The sequence below is a fragment of the Zerene cesonia genome, chromosome 5, assembly GCF_012273895.1.
Source record: "Zerene cesonia ecotype Mississippi chromosome 5, Zerene_cesonia_1.1, whole genome shotgun sequence".
In the NCBI taxonomy this organism is placed as follows: Eukaryota; Metazoa; Arthropoda; class Insecta; order Lepidoptera; family Pieridae; genus Zerene; species Zerene cesonia.
The window spans coordinates 6,401,419-6,423,938 of record NC_052106.1 but is presented as its reverse complement, the minus strand read 5'-3'; the positions used below and the strand labels follow the sequence as shown (position 1 = coordinate 6,423,938).

Below are 22,520 nucleotides of genomic sequence, written 5' to 3'. Positions count from 1 at the left end.
CATTAATATACCTAAATACTTTAGCCTCATTTTTACACAGTGTGTACCCGTGGTAAGTACTGTGTGAGACTTAACAACAATTTACAATGTACATCATATAATTTTTCTTTGTATTCATATCATGGGGACTTTAGAGAGACTTAAAATAAATAAAGTAATTCTGATGCAGGGAAATGAAAAAAAAATCGTTCCCATAGGTTCTATACAAAAAATTTGACCCTCATTCAATTTATGACGAGGCTAATCGTTACTTTGCTTTAATTTTTTATTTGTTGTTACAGCAACAACAACTCAACAGAAGAGCATCATCTCTGAAAATATCACTAACCAAAGTTCGTGAGACAAAACCTGGCGACAGACAATCAGACGTAATAGAACAGAATATGTACTAAGTAGAGTACCTACGGAACCCTCATTATTAAAATCTTTATTAAATAACAAGAATGATTAATAGTGATAAATAAATATTTATAATGAATATGCTTTAATATTTTTTAAATAAAATATGACAATTATGTAAATTCACCGAATACCACCTACCTATTTGTTAAGGTGGTTCACTTTTTCTCCATATTCTTTGTTATATATTCTGTGAATGTAATAATGTCAAAAATGTTGGGCAGGCTATGTCAAATTGACAGGACCCAATGGGTATTGAATCTGTCAGTTGTCACACAAATCGACATTCCACATTTCGCATTTGTTATGGGTGGTGTACCACTTCCGTGAATATTTATCACAAACGAAGGGCTTATCTGAATGTAACAAAAGATGTAAATCGAATTATGATCATGAGTGTTAAAGTAATTATTATATTAAGTATTGTGCTATCGGTCTCATGACCAGTTAGGTTTCAACTCGCGATCAGTTTAAACGTATACGATGGGCGAAGTTGTTAGTTTATTTTCCGTCATAATAATGAAATTTAAATCAAAGTTCAACCAAAGTAAAATTTATTTTCACTGCGAGCTTCCTTGGGAGAAACTGAAATCTGTAAAATGGATGAACGAGAGGGCTACATCGAATAAGGCGTATGTTCCCACCAAGGTGAGAATTGTTGCGATATTTTTATTATTTTTTTTATGTCTAAGTACGCATCAAGTGAATGTTTTTAAATATGAAACCTTTTTTTTTCATTTAAAAATTAAAAGAAAGGCAATAATATTCATGTGCTTTCTAATTAAGAGTGACTAAATTAAATATAATTTCTTGAATTAAAATATTTTATTTTTTGGAAAATTACTATTTGAATCTAGTGTTAAATACCTTATAATTTTTATAGACAATGTTATTTCTTTAAATAAAATAAAATATGTTAATAAATCCTTTTTATATAGCATATTATTTAAAACAATAATTCTAGTCACATGTTTATCTTTAATCTATTGCTGTAATAACAACTATACATTGCTGTTTTGATAATGAAGAGATAATACTAATTCTTAAGTCAAGTTAAAAATTATCATTAATTTCTCAATCATTACTTATCAGTTCTAATTCTATTAATTGATGAAGCCTATGAAATTCACAGAAATGCCTCTCTATAAAAAAAAACTTTTTGCTTAAATTTTGTTCAGCAGTTCTAGAAATCACCACTCACAATGTTGCAAACTCACAAACTTACCTTTTTTTTACTTCTCTTTTCTGTATTTTTAAGTTTTTGTTATGGACTAATGTTGTGAGAACTAAATAAAGATGATTTTTATTATTATTATTTATTACTTCTCTACTGGCATTTGCCCGTGGCTTAGCACATGTTAAATTCGGACTAGTATACATACAAGGCAGAGAAAGTGACTTTGTTTTATGCTATGCAGTGGTAATATTAAGCTTAGAAATTTTTGTGCTCATATTCAAATAACACTCTTATTAAAAGTACTGAAGATTTTATTTTAAATACAGGGTTGTGTGTAAGTTCCTGTAATTTATGCTTTCAGTTGGTTAACCAACTCCAAAAAAAAAATTTTTAGTTTCTATACACTGTAATGTTTCGTAAGCAATAGCATATATACTAATGATAGTAAGGAATAAATTTGAATAATACTGCATGATCAAACAATTATATTCTATTAAGTATATTTTGTTTGTTGTATGTATGACACTAAGGGAGATACCATGATTTTAAATTATATTTCTCTTAAAGTGATTTAAATGTATTAATAATGTATAAAACATTTTTTTTTTTTTCTCAAATGTATGTAACTGTACATGCTATGAAAATAAAAATACTTCCATTTCTTTTATATAATAACTGTTTTAATTTTAGAAAGGCATTAAATTTTTTTTTTTTGTACAGGTGGAAAATGTAGCGAACGTTTGTACGCATGCGCTGTGCGTTGCGCCCGCGTCTCTCGGGGCGCGGGAACTTCTCACTCGCTCTATGAACGCACCACAAGCGATTGCAGCCATTGTCTATGGCCTGGCGTTATGTCTGCTTTTCGCGGTATCAACCACCTTCCATTCAGTATGCTGCTGTGGCTCAGACAGGTGAGGTATTTCAGTCCTAGGGTATCGACAAACGATTTTACGAGAAGTGTATATAGAAGCCACAACACAGTACAACACCCCCGCAGAAAACGGGCTTGAAATAGTGGCATGTTACTGTGTTTCGTTCGGTGAGTGGAGTAGCCGGAGGCCCGTTTCCTTTTCCTCATCATCCTTCCCAGACCATTCCTTCTTTCCAGTCGTTAATCCTTACCCTTTACCCGTTAAAAGCGGGTATAGCATCCGTAGAGGACTTTGCGAATGTTCGTGGACGGTGGTGATCGCTTACCATCTGGTGAACCACCAGTTCAGCTGTCCGCTGTGACATAAACAAGTTCATTCGATTAGGGAATTGCTCAAAAATGCAAAAAATATAGACCAGTTTCTGTACCGAATGTTCGAAACTGTTGTTGAATTATTTGTTGATTTATTTTGGATCAAGTCGAAAGAGACATGTAACATAGACAATGATCACAAACCTTACATGAATAAATATCTTCTACAATAAAGACCACAACTGCTATTAAAAGGTCTTATCTACATTCTAAAATGGTATCAATAGACAAAAAAATCCGCAAAAAACCCACAGAGTTTTCGAGCTACAAAACCAAAAAAAAAACAATCGAATTAAGAACGTTCTCGTTTGAGAACGTCGGTTAAAAATATTTCATATCTTTAAAGATGTAGCTAACAACAAAGTATTCGTGATTCGTATATCAGCAGTGGATTGCACGTACTCTTATACTTCACACTTTATAGACGTAAATAAACAATATTGTCTAATATTTGCGATTCATCAATAGAGCATAAACTATCACGTCGTGTTGCATCTATTGCAGGCAGTAGGACACTTGTAAATAATTGCTAGGTTTTGTTTAAGTAAATGTCGCCCACAATAACACGTGGTAGATATAAACAAAAAATAACCCTTACGATATATATCAATATTATTATAAATTAAATTCATTTTTAAACAACCCTTGCGACATTTTTTTTGGGCCTGTGTGCATTTGAAATTTTACATATTTACTAGTCAAGCTAGCTTAACACACATATTGAGAGAATTATAAAATATTTTATTTCATAGCGGCCGTAGCGGCCGCCATTTTAGACCGATTTTTTCGATCGATTTGATATTAAAAACCATCCCAGAGAAAAACGCTTTCAAATGAAATAATCATAGCGGCCGTAGCGGCCGCAATTTTAGACCGATTTTTTCGATCGATTTGATATTAAAAACCATCCCAGAGAAAAACGCTTTCAAATAGAGCAAGACGTCATCTAAATCGGCCCCTCTGTTTCAGAACTATGATGGCATAGTCAGGCATCGACGTAAAACTTATATCACCCACCTTTCCTGGGGTTAAATAATAGATTTTAATATTGTTCTTGATCATACAATGTGCAGATTGTTATTGAGATATGACTTTTGGCTAAGTTCTATTTTTTTTTCATTTTTCAATATATTATATATCTAAAGTTAATGGAACTGGTTTATAGATAACCTACAGTCTACACGTTCCTTGGTAATCGACGTTTTATTATTCCAATCAATTTAATATTCCAGCGACATGCAAAGCCATGACTTTCTCAATTACGTAGATGGATACTAGACCAGACTCAACTCTTTAGGGAAAATGCATTATAATGTATGGCTCGATTAGATTAATTATTAGATAGTATACAATATTGCCATATACATTTAAGAAAATAATGATATGTATTTCATATCAAGCTGCACTCTTTTCTTATGTTGATCCCGTGGACCTATTCAATGTTCTTTCTCAATAACTATTCGTAAAAGTTTGTTATACGGTGGTATTTTAAAACACAAAATAAATTAATAACTTGTAACGTAGTTACAACGGTTTAAATTGAGATCTCACCGATTATTTCCATAAAGAAATTCGGTCGTAAATAAACTTCTTTAGTCCCTATTTATAGTAATAGAATATAAAGATACCTTTAATTTATTTACTATAAAATTCGTATATCATATACCATGAATCAGGGACATACAATGTATATAAAAGAAGTAAAAAAAATAATAAGCAGCAAGAGAATTCTAAAAATAGGTGGAGTTTTTCCTCAATTTTCCAATAAGAAATATGTGTCAAACGATATTAAAGAAGAGGATGGAATTGAGTAAAAATAACAGCCAACACTCATGTAACTCGCTTCATAGAAAAATGCATATAAAATTTCATTCCTTAGCTTCACCATTGGTTATATATATTTGAAAATTAATCAAAAGATAAATGATAAAATTTCAACTGAAATTATATTTGTGTCCAATCAGCATATGAAGTGATATTCTCTTTTCTCTCCTCAAATTTTCCTTCATATTTACTCTAAGAAGATTAGCTAAAGGATTCGCCAATAAAACGAGCAGACATAATCCAATAATCCGCTTACTTAGTTTGAAGTTCCTCAATTATATTACGTTAGGGACAACAAGTCTTAATTTCACAGCGTTGGTGCTATGAAATATGATCGGTTGATACAAGCGAATACTTAGAAAGTTTTTAACGAGTGCCGAGTTTAAAACCGTGAATAAAACTCAACATCGGATCAGTAGTTGCAAAGATTTTCATTCATCAAAGTGGAAGACATAATTCTGTATAAACTGTAAGTTTAAAATTGTAAAAGTTGGATATTTCATTTTTAATAGAATCGACATTGACATTAAAATTATATAAGTTTGCGAAAGATATCCATCAAACTGTATGAGAGAAACTTATTTTCCGACACGTTGCATTACATTACGTTTATCATTGCAGAATAATTACACGCGAATTGTTAATGAATAAACAAGCTATAAGATTAAATTATATCTTAATGAACGTAACATTTGAGAACCAGTCTTAATTAATACGGAAAAATACAACATGGAGGGAAATGGGGTTATCAGATTAAATTTAATCAATATTTTATGGGGTCTTTTGCCCTAAAGCAACCGCATTTCGCGTTGCTTAAATATTGAATATCATTAAAATAATCCAATAAGAACAACAAACAAGCACTGATATGGGAAAACTATATTTTTTATTCATGGTATCCCTACTCTTCCCAAAGAAAAAATTGGAGTATTAAATGTCGGTATTGCTTTGAAAACTTTTCTTAGCAATAATACACTGTTATACAAGGTCTAGTGCACTCATTAATAACAAAAATCCAATGATAATTAATATATAATTATGTCATCTTTATAATAACGAGTGGTCGCCCAGTTGTCTAAAGTTGACTATACCCATAACAAATGCATCATATCATTGTGTGTAATGTCTTTAATTTAATGTATTTTTAAATAATTAATTAAAAAGAATATTCCCACTCTACATTCATTCTAAAATTAGTTATTTTCATCACTTCAAGTCCAGAGTGAACAGGCTTCTCCAAGGCAGGCATGCCTATGCATAGATCGCATCTCTGCTTAACATCAGGTAGCATAGCGGTAAACGTCTGCCTATTAAGTATAAAAAAAAGTTATGCTCAGGCTGAACTGCTTCTTTATTTGTATGTATGTTTATTTGGGCGCGTTTATCTATAGATATACTGGACCGATTTAAAAAATTATTTCACCGTTGGATAGCTATGTACAAAAGGTAAAACATGGGTGGACCGCTATAAGTGTATGAATTATACCAGCTGCTTCCCGCGGCTTCTCACGCGTAAGTCCGTATCCTGTAGAGACATCGGGATAAAAAGTTGCCTATATGTTATTCCAGTTGTCCAGCCAGCAAATTTCATTGCAATCGGTTCAGTAGTTTTTGCGTAAAAGAGTAACAAACACACACACATCCTTACAAACTTTCGCATTTATAATATTAGTAGGAAGGATAGGAAGCTTGCCAAATTCATGCTCCTCCATTTGTGAAAAGAGAAAAAATACTGTGAATGTGTACCTGTGGCCAATGCTTTAAAGCTGCTTCCATTTCAGCAAAATGAAACACTTCCTCCACCGCTGCGACCGTGCTATGATATACATATTCATCGCGAGCTCCTACTTCCCCTGGTTAACCGTGGGCACCCTCTCCTGCTGGATGCTTCGAGAACTCCGCTGGGCGATCTGGCTACTGGCAGTATTGGGCATCACCTATCAGCAGATATTCCACGAGCGCTACAAGATGCTGGAGCTGTTGCTATACTTGGTCATGGGGCTCGGACCGGCTGTGATCATTGTCACCTCAAATGTATGTCTGCATGCCTATATAATAAATAGCTTTTTGCGTGTCAAGATGATTGCGCAATTTTTGCCAAATGCTCTCAATATAATTGAAACGAGTTAAATAACTTGAATAGGTGTTTAGATTAAGTCCATTAGTTGTAGAAATATCCGATAAAGTTTGTTTTAATGATTGTTGAATAAATGAGCACAGGGACGTAAATTCAACGCGGACTCTCACAAGGCCCTTTAATTAGAAATTTAATTATGTTCGAGCTGCCTAAAACCGTTATCTACCCGTCCTATAAGCCCGTGTGTAATCCGTAAGGGACGTTCCATCCGTGATTGATGACGTAATTGTTCGAGGTATCCTCTTTCCATCCAGAAATCCTGATTATTGCAACTTTGTTCAACTCTAAAGGAATTCTTTGTATTACGGGCATTACTAAAGCGTATACAGTAGTGTTTTGTTTGCAGTAAATTAGCTTTCATGTTGTAGTGTGTAAACAATCGTTGAGCTATCTCGCTCATCGCGATTATGCTTTTACAGTTGATAATATCTCAGAGAATTTATGTCCATATAGAATATCGCTAATTCGCTGAATACAAACCAAATTTGTTATCATTCTATACATTCTGTTTTGTATTCATTACAGCGATGAAAGAGATTTGACCTCTTTTCGTTTATGATCAGAGAAAATTTCTTCTTGTGAATGTCCGAAAAGATTTCCCCTTTTCGAGTTATTTCATTAATTAGTCTTTAAAGTTTTATCGTATTCATACTGATTTATAAAAAATCCGAGAATTTCTGCTAGTAAATGTTTTATCAATTTATTGCAGCATATTTTTACTTTTCTTTTCATTCTATTGATAAAAGAAATTGCTATTGGATGTAATTTCTATTACTTTGATTTTATTTAGTTGAAATATGATTTGATAGGAATATATTATGTAAGTTTCGCGCTGGTATTTTTCGACATTTTTTATCAAAATTATACGAACGTTCATAACAACATAAAAACAACGATAATATACAAAATAAAAAGCAATATACTCCTAAATAGGACATGCATCACGAGGTAATGTGTCGTTTTTAATACAATGCGAAAATTTTTAAGATTTTTGAGAGTTATGGATGACTTAATTTATTACACAATTTTTAATATTAAGGATAACTCAAAACTTTTCCAATTATTAGAATATACATTATCATACATTTCATTCTTCGAGTAATAATTTTTTACGCCCGTCTAATTTATTTTAGAGACTAAAACGGGATTTCTTTTCCGTTTTCTTTTGATAATTTTTTTAGGTTTAATTGATTAGTGTTGTATACCTGCAAGACCATCAACCCTTCATCTTCCCCATCTACCAATATTATAATCAAAATAAAACCTTCCTGAAGACCCGCCAATTTCGATATAAAACCAGCCGCTTTATTCTAAACTAGCTTTTCGCCCGCGGCTTCGCCCGCGTATAATTCGCTTATATCGCGCGACATAGTAAGGAGTATTTTCTTCGTATTAAAAAGTACGTTTTGTTATTTCCCACGTTCAGCTCCATCTTCATACCAAGCTTCATCAAAATCGGTTTGACAATAACGAACTTTCATACAAACTTTCATCCCCTCTTTCAACTCTTTCTACCATTTTTTCGCGATAAAAAGTATCCTATGTTCTTTCCCAAGTTCATTTCTATCTTCATATCAAATTTTGTCAAAATCGGTTCAGTGGTCTAGGCGTGAAAGCGTAACAGACAGACAGACAGACAGAGTTACTTTCGCATTTATAATATTAGTAGGGAAGTAGGGATTAGTAGGGATATAGTCTAAGCACATTATAAGCTTAATTATGTAATACGCATTACGTATTGCAGTGTTAAATCCATCTATAATAGCATGAGTTAAAAATACATATCTGCAACGTACAGGGGCATTTATAATATCTGTAACATTTTCTAGGGCTATTCTGGACTAGACATCTTGACACGGTGACTTGGGTATAAATAAAGAAATCGAAATAGCTCTCGGTATTGAAGTATCAGTGCATCTATGGCTTGGGCTTCAGAATACGTTCAGACTACTTTCGTGCATTGTTTTTTTTATGTTTTCCATTGTAAATATGTATTGTCAATATTTTACCATTGCTAGTGGGACTCTTTCATATACTAGCTTTCCGCTCGCGGCTTTGCCCGCGTAGTCGCAGGAAAGATAGACCCGGGGTTTTCCTTGCATGCTCCCGTTCCCGCGAAATTTCCGAAACAAAAACTCCTATGTACGTCTCCTGGTTCTAAGCTATCTCTGCAAAAATTTCCAGCCAAATCAGTTAATCCGTTCTTGAGTTATAAGTAGTGTAACTAACACCACTTTCTTTTATATATATAGATGTTACTGTAGAAACGTTTAGTTAATTGGTGTCATTTTAAAATATTCATGTCGGATGATCTTTGCATTATTAATATTATAACAAATCTTTACTAATAATATATGCGGGAGTAGCTCTGTCTGTGCGTCTTCTCGTTTTCACGCCTAAATCACTGACCCGATTTGGATTAAAATTTGTATAGGAATAGGTTGACATCTGAGAAGATATTTAGGGATAGTTTCTACATTAGGAATCCGTCCGATCGGGATCGATCCGAATGAGAAATTTGCGGGGAAAACCACGGGACTATCTATATTTTCCGTTGACTACACAGGCAAATATTCCGGCGGAACTAACTTTCAGTTAAATATATTTTAACATTATAGCCGTTTTGGAATTATTAGACACAATATAGTTATACTAAACGTGTGTTCGCGTCCCGTATTCCTTTAATTCTTTTAACCAATACATACTTCAGTATTTTGATTAAATTATACGATGAGATGTGAAGTCAATTTCAGATTCCGTAAGCTTTTGTTACGTTACAGTATTCAACTTTGTAAATATCCAAGATCCATTCTTACATTATGAAGATTTATTCCCCTCATGTACGTGGCAGAGCATCCACATCTGTTACGTGTATTGATTTGCTTTACCGGCGTAGGTGGTAGCTGGGAAGCCTTTTGTTCCTTGTTCCTACAGGTAGCAACGTGAGCGCGCTGTCCGAACTATTTTAAACTCGCCAGTCAACTCGGATAAATTTTATTAATGTAATTGGAGTAAAGGTCCTCTTTCTATATTCTATATCTATACATACTAGCGGTCCGCCCCGGGTTCGCTCGTGGAACATATATAGCCTATATATAGCCTTCCTCAATAAATGGGCCATCTAACACTGAAACAATTTTTCAAATCGGACAAGTGTACAATTCATAAGTTCCTGAGATTAGTGCGTTCAAATTGACAAACAAACAAACTCTTCACCTTTATAATACTAGTATAGATATATATAGATAGGTTGAATTAAATCGATATAATGCAATGTATATATAGATAATAAGCTGCTGTTAGTAAGCTACCAACACATGTACATCTAGCTTCGTACACAAGAGCTATTTTAATTTAGGCTAGTAAAGGCTAGTAAAGGGGGAACAATGCGTTTAGTGTCATTTTGAAGAAAATTTACAGTATGGACGGTTGTAGAGGGGCGAAGGTGCAGAGGCGTATTGCCGGGGATATTTATTATTGTATTAAACCCCCTATAAGGTCCATCGTGCAGAAACAAGGTTACGAATATAAAAGCGATTTAAATTTGTATGAATATCGCTATTGATTTCGTCTTTAAGTTACTGTTTCAGTCAAATAATCTTTTTTATGGATGAAGTTCATTTTGGAGATTTGATCGCCTCAATCACTGCAACAGTCCAAGCATGTGACAAGCCAGGATGTATTACAAAAAACTAGCTTGTTGTTCCAAGTCTGAAAAACTTGCCTTATGTCTTCCAGGCGTTAAGTTCAAATTTCCTTAATGTCTTATGGCGTACCGTAAGCGTAAACACAAAAATATATCTTCCTTTACCACAATGACTTCACATTAATTCGATTGTCCTTATTATTCATGAACACCCTACATTCAAATTCACCATGTTTTGACTAAAGTTTGGCGGGTGAAGTAAACTATAAGCAAAATCACCTCAAACTAAAAATACATCATCATAACGACATTATTGCTCTCGATATCATGTTCGATACGGGTCTGCGAGCGTGCCCACGTGACTAATTCTGATTTATCGCAGACGTCCCCTGAACTTTGACCTTCTGTAACCTATGTATAGATACATTTTCAGATTCCATAGAGCGATTGCTGAATGTTTGGCTGCTTTTATGTCGTTCCAGAACCATTCCCCTATGATAATTTGGTATTTGAAAATGTAGAAGAATAAAATGCGATGTCCTTTTCTTTGAGTGGGGAAATCTTGCCTAGATACCCACGTCCCCCGAGAAAGAAGGTAGACTATGTCGGATTCCCACCGTCTACAACCAGCTGTGTGATGTAGGTATATGTGTGTTATGTATGTATGTGTGCCTGTATGTTATTATTCGTCCGGCCTTAAAGTAATGTATCACGCATCGCTAAGGAATTATTGTGTTCTTTTGACATCGTATTAATCTAGACCTCGATGACATAACCTTTATTAAATGGCGGTTCATGAAAGTAAACCTTATGTTGAGAAATTTTGAAAGAATAGAAAAAATTTGATCACGAGGCGGGATTCGAACCCGCGTTTTTTGGCAAACCGTAGCAACGCCCAGCCTCTCGGCCACCCGTGATCCCGTCACAGTAATCAAATTTATTTTACTAAAAAAGAAAGAATAGAATTTTTTTTCTATTCTTTCAAAATTTCTCATTTATAAAGCATTTCAATGCTATAAAACTAAAAATTAAATCCTTATGTTTACAAGAAAAATATAAAATCACCCCACCTCAATACGCTACGCCCACGTTAAATTGCAAATTGCAAAATTATTTTGACACCCACCACCTCCCGCTATAGTAATTTGCTTTATTACTAAACACCCTCCGAACTAGAAGGCAAAATAGTGCATGGGGCAGTGTATTAGGATAATTCTAACTCTCTTCAATGTCATTGTTACACTAATCACAGATAATTACTAAAATACCCTGATTCGATTCCAGCACATTTCTACTTAATTCAATTAGTCCCAGTCTCAGTCCTCTCGACTGTGTCAACTTTATCAGTGATAAGGGTCAGAGGTCTGTGATATTAATTACCCTCTCTGAAACATTAATCCCTCCAAAGCTGTCACGCCGACGCGAGTTGTTCAGCTTGTGTTTAAAAGGCTAAAGAAAGGTTTGCCTAAACATAAGCATCACTTAAATTGAATTATTTATTTACAAATTATGAAACAGCGGTCTCGCTGGGCGATAGGTAAATTAAGTTTGAATTTGTTAAACGTCTTTTATATAATTTTTTAGTTTTATAGCATTGAAATGCTTTTATAAATGGGAAATTGATGGGTTCGAATACCGCCCCGTGATCGAATTTTTTCTATTCTTTCAAAAAATTTCCCGTCGTTTATTTTTCACTAATAAAAACACTATGGATGACTAACATCAAAGAAAGTACTGCCCGTTTTTTTCTTTTTGAAATATCTTTCTTACACTTTCTGTTTGATGTCATTGGTTGGATTTAATTGAAAATGTTGTGATTATTTTTTTTTTTAGTATTTTAATTAAGAATCTATTCGTAAGTGTATATCTTCAAAAGTTGGTATCTTAAGAATTGAAAAGGTATGTCAAGCAGTTTGAAGGGCAAATGAAGTATTCGCATATACCTCCTATTATAAATATACAAATAATTAGAATGTATTATATTAGAATGTAAAGAATTCTAATACCAATCTTACTCAATCGTATCTTAATACTATATAGGTTACTATTTACATACAAAACTGTAAGAACCTAACAAAATAACAAACGGAAACATGAATAATTGTTGCGCAAGCATTTACATACAGAATCGGTCGACCATTGTGCAGTAGAAAGTTCAAAGGTACGGACTTATCTCGCATGAAGTAGACTAAACGGAGTAACCTTGACCGAAAACAATGCCTATGACTGGCCTGCGCTTGAGACAAACATCTTCGAAATGATAATGATTACTGGCTAGTTTAATTAGGCTTTGCTTCGATTTAATTTCGAATAATTCGTTAAATTTCTTTCGCGTTCCTATCTACATTTGGATGTGATAAGAAATTGTAAGAATTTGTAGTATAAAATCGTTCGTAATGGATTAACTCAAAAACTCTTTACACAATACACATAAAATTTTACAACTCAAACATTTATTTGTTCAATTACACTTCTTCTAGAAGCACTTTTATATCGTCATAACATAGTTTTAACATTAACTTTATCTAAATTTAATTACCCGTAGATAAATTACACAAAATATAAAAAAATAAATTTACATTTAGTATACCCGACCAAACACAGCATTCAGACTTTCTTCAGATCGTTGCAAAGTTTTGATGATTTCTTAAACTTGTATTCTTTACTTTATACATAACGTATCCCGTAGAAATATCGGGATAAAAAGTTATTTCAGTATATCCTATATGTTATTCCAGTTGTCAAGCTGTCTGCGTACCAATTTCATTGCAATCGGTTCAGTAGTTTTTTAATATTAGTAGGATAGGATAATCGATGTCCGCCATCGCCATTGCTTAACATTCAAAGCTTAATATAAAAGTTTGCAACCATACAGACCCTAGCGTGTTTAACGCATCGTAAATTGTATTAAAAACTTCGGTTTAAGCGTCCACGTTTATTTCTAGTTCGCTGAACGTTAGTTAATTATTCTCTTGTAGCGTTTAAGCTGTTAACCTGTTGGTAAACAGTTCACCTTGACATGACGGGCAGGTAGTTAGAGAATTAAACTTGCATCGCTTTATTTATAAAATATACTGCAAACTTTAGAAATTGAAGCGTACTTTGGCATGAAGTTGCTGATATATATTTCATCGAGTTTTTACCAATTAGCAAATCGTTAGTAGTAAAAAGCAGTGGTGGCTCAGTGGTGATAACCTCGGACTTAAAAATCGACAAGTCGGGGTTCCAGACCGGGCGAGCGTGCAGGAAACAAATTGATTTTTCAATTTATCTGCGCATATAGATAACATTACCACTGCTTAAAACGGTGAAGGAAAACATGGTGAGGAAACTGGCATGTCCGAGAATCAAAGGTTCGTTTTTTTTATTTAATAATGCATCAGTAGTTGAATTGATGGAAAATGAAGTTGTGTTAGAAAATTACACTTAAAAATATGTGAAAACTTAAGAAGCGAAGCCCGTCGTTATTTTTAAACATTATATCTATATATCTATGCTATAATAAAAATGGTCGGAGTCAAATTCTGTATATTGCAGATATTTAGAATTTTTTTGTGGTGCGTTTTATTGTCGATACCGAATAAAATGGAATTTAAAAAATTTTTTATCTGTCTGTCTGTGTGTATCTCGAATGAGAATCACGCAAAAACTACTTAACGGATTTTGATGAAACTTGGTATGGTTATAGCACCTACACCGAGGTAGGATCTTTTTACTATTAATCCCGGAAATCGATACGGTGTCTGAGGGGGGAACGGTGAAAGTCAATCTTAGTATTTATTGACAAACGCGAACGAAGTCGCCGGTACAATTAGTCTTCACTGTGCCCCAATGGTTTCTTTCCTTTCCTAGCTCATTGATAACTTTAATTAAACAATTTCTACGTATTTTACTCACAAAGAAGTGAATTAATCTAAATGTCCTTCACATGTCGCAAAGCTATTTATCTGACGGATAGCGTGCATATGTTGTCTTTATTCTAATCAAAAGTAACTAAGAATATTATTTTAACTTATATTTTTTTTTAATATTCAAGTGTTTTTTATTTTGAACAAAAAAATATATAAAACTGCGATTATACTCTTATTGGCCTTGCAGATAAATTATACTTTTACTAGCTGCACCCGGCAAACGCTGTTCTGCCTTACTCTTATCGTTTAGTGGTATGAAAAATAGATGTTAGCCGATTCTCAGACCTACCCAATATGCTTACCAAATTTCAGAGGAATCGGTCAAGCCGTTTCGGAGGAGTATAGAGACTAACATTGTGACACGAGAATTTTATATATAAGATTAGTGAAAATGCTTACCACGAAATGTTTCTCCAGTATATCCTTACTAATATTGTAAATGCGAAAGTATATCTGTCTGTCTGTCTCTTCAGGCTGAATTGATTTGGATGAAATATGGAGTAGAGACTGGATAGTTTTTATCCAGGAAATCCTACGGGACCAGTTCCCGTGGGATTTCTAATATCTGGGATATATAGGTAACCCAGATATATATAGAATGTATTGGATAACTAATATGTATCTTATATTGTCGGGTAATGTCTTTTCCTTTGAATACACGGGCGAAGCCGGGGGCGAAAACAAGTTATTGATAAAATTACGCGTCGTCATACAAAATTTAAAAGGCGCTCGGATACCTTTTATAAGTTAAATTTCCCTCGAGAAACTTACACCTACATTCGTAGAGAGAAATGAGCATCGAGTCTGAATTGGAATTAAAGTAATACGCATTTATATTTCGACGTCCTCTAGAGCGTCCTTCTATCTTGTTATTATAGTATTTTGGGCATACAACTACCTCCATTAAAAGATCATTTGTTCGCGGTAAAATTGCGATCATAGTGTATTATATGAATTTTATGTGTATTTCAAATATTATTGCGCTTAATTTCGTATTGTAATATGTACAATTATGTTTCTGTTTTCAGCACCAGTTTCCAGCGATGCAAGATCTCAAGCTAGGCGGTATGTTGTATCTCATAGGGGTGTTTTTCTTTAAATCAGACGGTCGCATACCTTTCGCGCACGCAATATGGCATATCTTCGTAGCCCTCGCAGCGAGTGTACACTACCTCGCCATTCTGCGCCACCTCTTCCCCGAACTCAAAACTCAATGAAGACTGCCCTATTCAATTTCAATTACAGCTCTCTAAGCTATTCTCGTATAACTCGATAACTGGATAATTTGCGCGGTCAGGCGACATGTCAATTGCCTGCCCCCCGGTATCAATGGCAATTACGTACGTGAAGAGCGAAAAACATTTCATCCTAAAATTGTAAAAATGTTATATGGCAACAAAATCTAAAAAGCGTTATCGAGCTATACGATTCGTTTTCCAGTTTCAAAATCTGTGTCTAGATTAAATTTGAAGTAATTTCTAGTCTATAGTAGAACTATTTCGCGGTCTATGTTAATGTTTTTAATGTGTACCTATAAAGAACGCCATTTCACAAGGAGCAAAGGTTTCGTTACGCAAGTAAATTGAAGGCCTTTTCGCATTCAAGTGGAATGTAAATACTTAATTTACTTGTATGAGTGACGTCATATAACTCGGTTAGAGCATATATCTGGTTTCGTGGTTGTAATCGATAAATTCATTGACATAGGAGTTACATGTATTACAGGACTTATGCAATGACTTTCGCTAAATCGGACTCTAAGTGTTACAAATGTTTCATATTTTTAGCATGACTGAATTTCTTACAGTACATAGGTGTTTCAGTAGGCCTCTGACTCAGGCAATATGCCAAATCTTCATTGTTTTTAACTTCTTAGAGTCCGAACAAAAACTGCTCAAGATTTTCTTTGTAGGCACTAAAACGATTGTTGGCCATGAGCACTTTTAGAAAATTTTTGATAGAAAAAAAGAGTAAAACCTATTGTTCTAAAAGTAACATATTTTACAAATTGAAAATTATTTAATTTTCCATTAAAACTTTTCCTCTGTTTGTGTAAAATATTCGTTAAATAAATTCAATTATACTTTGCGAAGTCGGTAACCGCTAGAGGGTTTTGACCTTTCACCCGCGAGTTTCCTTTGCACCTCGCCTCTTTTCAGCCATTTAGAGGGACCCGGAATCCAATGGAAATTTTTTAATGTTTATGTCAACTTTATAACATAAAATTCACATACTGTTTTTTCAATATCGTAAAATAAAATTTCCTATTGATAATGGACTCGGATCTCATAACGGGCCAAATAATTCAATATCATCCTACGAAGGTAATTAATTATCAATAAAAATCAAAACATGAACATAGACCGTTGCGCCAAATAGACAAAAATATGATCGTAATTTGTGTATATTTTGTAAAATATTGTTGAAAATCTTATTGTTGTAGAGTCGTAGTCGTATCACAGAATCTCGAGACCAAACCGACCCTTTTTAGAAAATTTAAATTAATGTGTATTAGAATTTTTTAGAGACGTTTATCTATCTATACTTACCTGTGAACTACTTTTATACAATACATGGATTTTTCCTTAGAATAGTTAGTTGGTCGTGTGTCGTCTTAGCGTAGTACCTAAAGTGTATGTTTTTGTGTTAATACGTATATTAGATATTTTTCGATAATTAAACACCTACAGGTATCCTGTTTCGTGATCGTTTTCGTATTCCTTTAGATTTAATTCAAGTATATTTAAAATTAACTAGCGATTGCTCAATCATCGTGAGTTTATGATCCGTAGACTTCCATTTTAGAATTTTGAACTCACTAAATAGGTACCAATTTTAATATTCTTCAAAATAATTTTTCTCATAATAATAACTGTAGATCTTTTATTTATAACTTCATAAGGACTTGTGAATAGTATGGTGTCCCTTGTTTTGATATAACATTTTTAACCTTAATAGAATCTTTTCATGACATCTTTCCTCAATTTTGTTTGTTATCTTATTCATCGAATCGAAATCTCAGTTTAAATAGTGTCCAATATTTATATACATTTTATTTATAAATTAATATCGCGTGCTAAAAGATCTGATGAATGCATTTACAGACAGAGAGAGAGCAATTATCGGAATGCGATGAAATATTTTCCGTGTACCTTGTAATGAAATATTTAAATTCATTACAGTTCATTTGAGTCAATGTTAAAATGGCTGATTGTCCAGTATTGTGTAGTGATAAGGAGACAATCAAGATTGTTGGGAAACTAGGGCGTACTGACAGTTGACACTAGGGTGACGTATGTAGGCCGTATGAATATGCATTTAAGTGCTTTTAAAACGTCTTGAGCTCACGAACTACAATATCAAAGCGGATGTGAGAACCCTTATAATGTGAATATGTTTTTTACTCCAATAATATGCCTAAGAACGATGGAACTTTTGAATTTTGAATCTGTTTGAGTGAATATTTTAAGTACGGGATTCTTTTCGTTTTTCAGAAATTAATTTTCATAACTTAACTAATCAAAATTTTTGCGAAACGAGTGTTTGTAGCTGTTGTATGTGTAGGTGCTCAAATCTAACAAGTGATAAACTCATGCATCTGCGAAAAATCGCACTTGAGTCATCAAATTTCGGGACTACCTATAAAAAAAGTACTTTTTTGTAACTATCAATTTGTAAACTGGTCCTCGTATTCGCTTTGAGTTCACAGCCGAACTTTTTTAAATTAATCTCCCGACAGACTGTCAGTTGAGAGGCTCTGATCAGTGAAATATAAAAATTACAATTTCAATTCATTTAATTTTCGCTGATATTCGATTTGATTCCAAATTTCACCTAGATATTGGATCTGTACAAGTAATTTCTTAACAAAAAAATTATTTTACGAATTTATTAATCTAAAGCGAACGTATTGACGGCAAATAATTTACAATTACTGTATTATTATATTTTTATTCTACAATATCTAGTCAAAAAGTTGCCCAATGATGAAAAAAAATAAGTGATCTGTCTCAATATTTTAATGAATTTGATTTATTATTTAGATTTTTTATTTATTTAAATGATTTTTTATTGGGTTACATAATCTGCTGTAGAAAAGGTGACAGGGTAAAAAAAAATGCGATGGCACAAAAAAAAATGTATCTACATTTAATTTAAATGATTATAATTGTATGTTCACTTATATGTGAGTATTATTGTATGAATTTTAATTTTATGGAAAGCATGTTATTTTTAGTGTGAGGTAAATTGTATTATATACATTATTGTTAAGCGATGAAGTGACAACTATATCAAAGATTACTGGAGGATAAGAAAAAAGAATATTCTAGAAACAGTCGTATTAATTGTTCTCGTTGCGTGCATTTTTCACTTATTAGTATATTATTTAAATGAATTATGTTTTCAGACCAGTTTGTTATGGTAATTCTGTGTTACCATAAAAATTTATGTGTTAAAATATTACTTGGTTTAATTTGCATTTAAACATACACGCCTCATTTTTGTTACTTTTCCATTAAAGGATAAAATAAACTCGAATGCAGAGTTAGCGCGCTAATCTCATGGTTCGCTTATTGGAAACATAATGGAAATTTTCAGACTACATATTAAACTTTGATCTGGTCCAAATGATAAATGAAATCAACAAGTTAAGAAAATTTCTAAATTATCGAGCTTCAAGAGTGGATTCTTCTGACTTCGCTTATAAAGAAAAAAATTGTCAGGGCACTGGCAATAGATTTGTTAATATTTTTATTGAATTAAATCCCAACAAAAATTTGTAAAGACAGTTTGATGAATAAATAAGTCAGTCTTCCAAGTTAAATGAAATGGGTAAAATTTCAATGTAGGAATTGTTCTTTTTAAAAGCAGTGATATAAGTCGAAAGTTCCTACACACTCTTTTAATTGGACGTACGTGGTCTCAGCAAAATAGTTGCCCAAATTTAATACATGTATATAATATATAATATAATATATTATTATCAAAGATGGACGATTGCAGTTTTCGGATTGTAGGTAACATATCGTTTAAAACTACCCACTTATTTACTAAATTACACGTATAGTATAATCCTCCTATTGTCAGAGAATAATTAAATAAAATAATATTATTCTCGTATTAGTTTTCTTCTAAGAAGACTGAGAGATGCAATGCATTCATAATGATCATAAACCTTGTATTGTAATTTCAAATTGTATGTAAAAATTAGGTCGTCTATTTTGCTGGGAATTTTTATGAACTATTATACATATGTATTTTTGAAAATTATGTGATTTAGCATGACACTTTGGATTATATCTGATGTTTATGTATAAAATAGAGGTTCATTAAAATGTTAAATACATCCTAGAGACGATTGTTGTGTATATTTATGATTTCAATGTTTATTAGAAATTTGATCTATTTTTTGCCGTCTTAAATATAAATATGTAACTGGTTATTATTTAACAATTCAGCAGCTCGTAGACGCAATTTATTTTGAAAGCAAGCTTATCTCTCTAAGTATAGTCTGTAGGAACAGATCAATGCTTTCCCAGTTAAGGAAATTGATTTCAATTAAAAATCTGTTTGTCTGCTATTAAAAAGGTAAAATAATATTGAACATTTGAACGATTTGTTGATAATTTCACATGTAATAGAACCTTTATAATAATTTAATGTACAAGTTGTTTATTTAAGACCAGTTATTTATATCTTTAATACTTTGTTAGTGAACCAGTGTCTTCTAACAAGTGTATTTTTTAATCTTAATAGCATGTTACTTCATACGATCCTGTTATCTTTGAGCAGTGGTATAGTTTTATAGAGGTTTTTGGGAACTCAATAAAACTTTTACATTTACAAATGCGTTTTATTTGTGTTAGTTAATAAATTATTAAAACCTGCATTAGTATATTATACAAAAATGTATATTTTGATTGTTTACATTTTAGAAACAGTTTGAATACCAAGTATATCAAAACATTTTGTCATAACTCGAGCGGTCACTTCGCACAGCATTAGTCTTTCATAGAAAATCTTTACTATATTACCGCTTTTGTCTTTCTCCACACAATAACATTTGTCATAGAATTCTGTGAATGTTGATGATATTTCATACAGATATTCACATAGAGAGTGGAGAAATAGGTCGTTTGATACCTTCAAAATAACTTCAGGGAATCTCAGAAGCACCTTGCCTAATTTCCATTCTGCTTCATGTGTAAGCTTTATACCTGATTTCTCCACTTCTTGAATTAGTTGTTCCGTAGATACCTGTGCAGTTCTTGCTATTGATTGTATCCTAGTCAGAGCATACAATAAATATACAGCAGTATTACCCTTATCATCTAACATTTTATCAAATGAAAAGATATAATCATTAATACGGTTATGTGAAAGATCGGCATACTTGATACATCCATAGGCGACAGCTTCTTGCGCCTTCCTTAATTCTTCCGGCGTTAATACTTTATCGCGGCCCTTTTCAACGAGTTTATCTAAAGACCTCTTTAACCCTTCATCCATTAGATCTATGAGTTTGATTGTATCACCTGATCTGGTTTTGAACTTTTTCTTATCTTCACCTAAAACAACTCCAAATCCAACATGCTCAACTTTCAAGTCGCCTGTAAGGATACCGGCTCGACGGGCGCACGCGTCTATAGTAGCAAAATGATTATATTGTCCAACATCAGTTACATAAATAAATCTCTGTCCCTTCTCTTCCTGAACTCTTTGCTTGATGGTCGCCATGTCTGACGTATCATAGGTGTAACCGCCATCGGACTTAACAATTGTCAATGGGATACCAGTCCGTTCTTCACTTCCCCACATGATGAATCGACCTTCATCTTCCTCAAGCAAGCCTTTTTCCTTTAATTCCTTCACAATGGTCACCATTCGGCTTTGATAGAATGATTCTCCTCTATCAATTATTCGGATGTTGAGTCTGTCATATACTTTCTGGAATTCTTTACGAGATACTTCACATATAAGTTTCCAAGCGGCTATAAAATCTGGATTACCTGATTGTAATTCAACAACACAAGAGTATGCCTTTTTCTTAAACTCCTCATCCTCATCGAACCTTTTTTTAGATTCTTTGTAAAAAGCTTGCAAGTCAGATATTGGGGGAGATTCTGTTTTGTAGTCTGGAAATTGATCTTGGAGGTGAGCTATCAACATACCAAATTGTGTACCCCAGTCGCCAAGATGATTGATACGTAAAACATCATGATTTAAAAACTCTAATAATCGGCATATACTTTCCCCAATAATTGTAGACCGTAAGTGACCAACATGCATCTCTTTTGCAATATTTGGAGAAGAGAAGTCAACAACTATCCTCTCCCGTTTCACAGGAGGAGGCTTTATGCCATATTTAAGAATACAAGTAAGTACATGTTCTGCAAAAGGTCTATTTAGGTAAATATTCAAAAATCCAGCACCTGCAACTTCCACTTTTTCAACCAAAGGTGATGGTGGTGTTCTATTTAGAATATTGTTTGCCACTTCTCTTGGGTTTGTCTTAATATTCTTCGCTTTTAGCAATTGAGAAATTGGCATAGCAGAATTGCATTGATAATCTCCAAATTTAGGATTATTACCAGACAATGTAATCACCACCGGCGGGTCTTCTAAATCTGGATAAGCTGCTTCTATAGCAATAGTAAATATGTTTTTTAATTCATCCACAAGACATAGCGTGCCCTCTATAGAGTTGATATTAGTGATGAGCATAGGCCGTTTTCTTGGTTCCCGTTTCACTATTTGCGAACTTTCCGCTTTGATGGCATTCTCCAAAATTGCTAGACGATGCTTCAATTTCTCATTTTCAGTGAGCAATTTGTCGAGTTGTGGATCAGAAACATAGCTAAGATCACCTTTGATGAGTTTATCAAGTTCTTCTTCTATAGCTTTTACTTCTTTCTCAGCTTTAATAGTTCTAGCTTCAATTGCTTTAGTATTATCGTCCGACATTGCGATAAAAATTATTAATTACTCAAAGTTATATTTTCAATACAATAAAAATATTTAAAATAATTGTATCGTTATGTAGAGGTTACTTTTGCCGCATGTTGACATTTAACTTATCCTTGACAGTGACGAGTTTCGTGTCACTTGTTTAGCGACAGTTTGCAAAATAATCATTACCATAGGTAGAATAGAAGGAAGTCTGCTTTTATTTACTAGTATGT

The 22,520-nt window shown here is 33.2% G+C and overlaps 2 protein-coding genes across 2 annotated transcripts; one reads left to right on the top strand and one right to left on the bottom strand.

Annotated features, from left to right (window-relative positions):
• Positions 1-686: 686 nt before the first annotated feature.
• Positions 687-20,178, top strand: LOC119839894 (monocyte to macrophage differentiation factor). The gene is made up of 4 exons (XM_038366326.1): positions 687-1,047; positions 2,297-2,487; positions 6,425-6,677; positions 15,366-20,178. Exons 1-4 carry the CDS (start codon positions 883-885, stop codon positions 15,552-15,554), a joined length of 798 nt encoding a protein of 265 aa, XP_038222254.1. The 5' UTR covers positions 687-882; the 3' UTR covers positions 15,555-20,178.
• Positions 19,028-22,434, bottom strand: LOC119839892 (arginine--tRNA ligase, cytoplasmic). The gene has a single exon (XM_038366325.1). The coding sequence runs from the start codon at positions 22,300-22,302 to the stop codon at positions 20,263-20,265; it is 2,040 nt and encodes a 679-aa protein (XP_038222253.1). The 5' UTR covers positions 22,303-22,434; the 3' UTR covers positions 19,028-20,262.
• Positions 22,435-22,520: the final 86 nt, after the last annotated feature.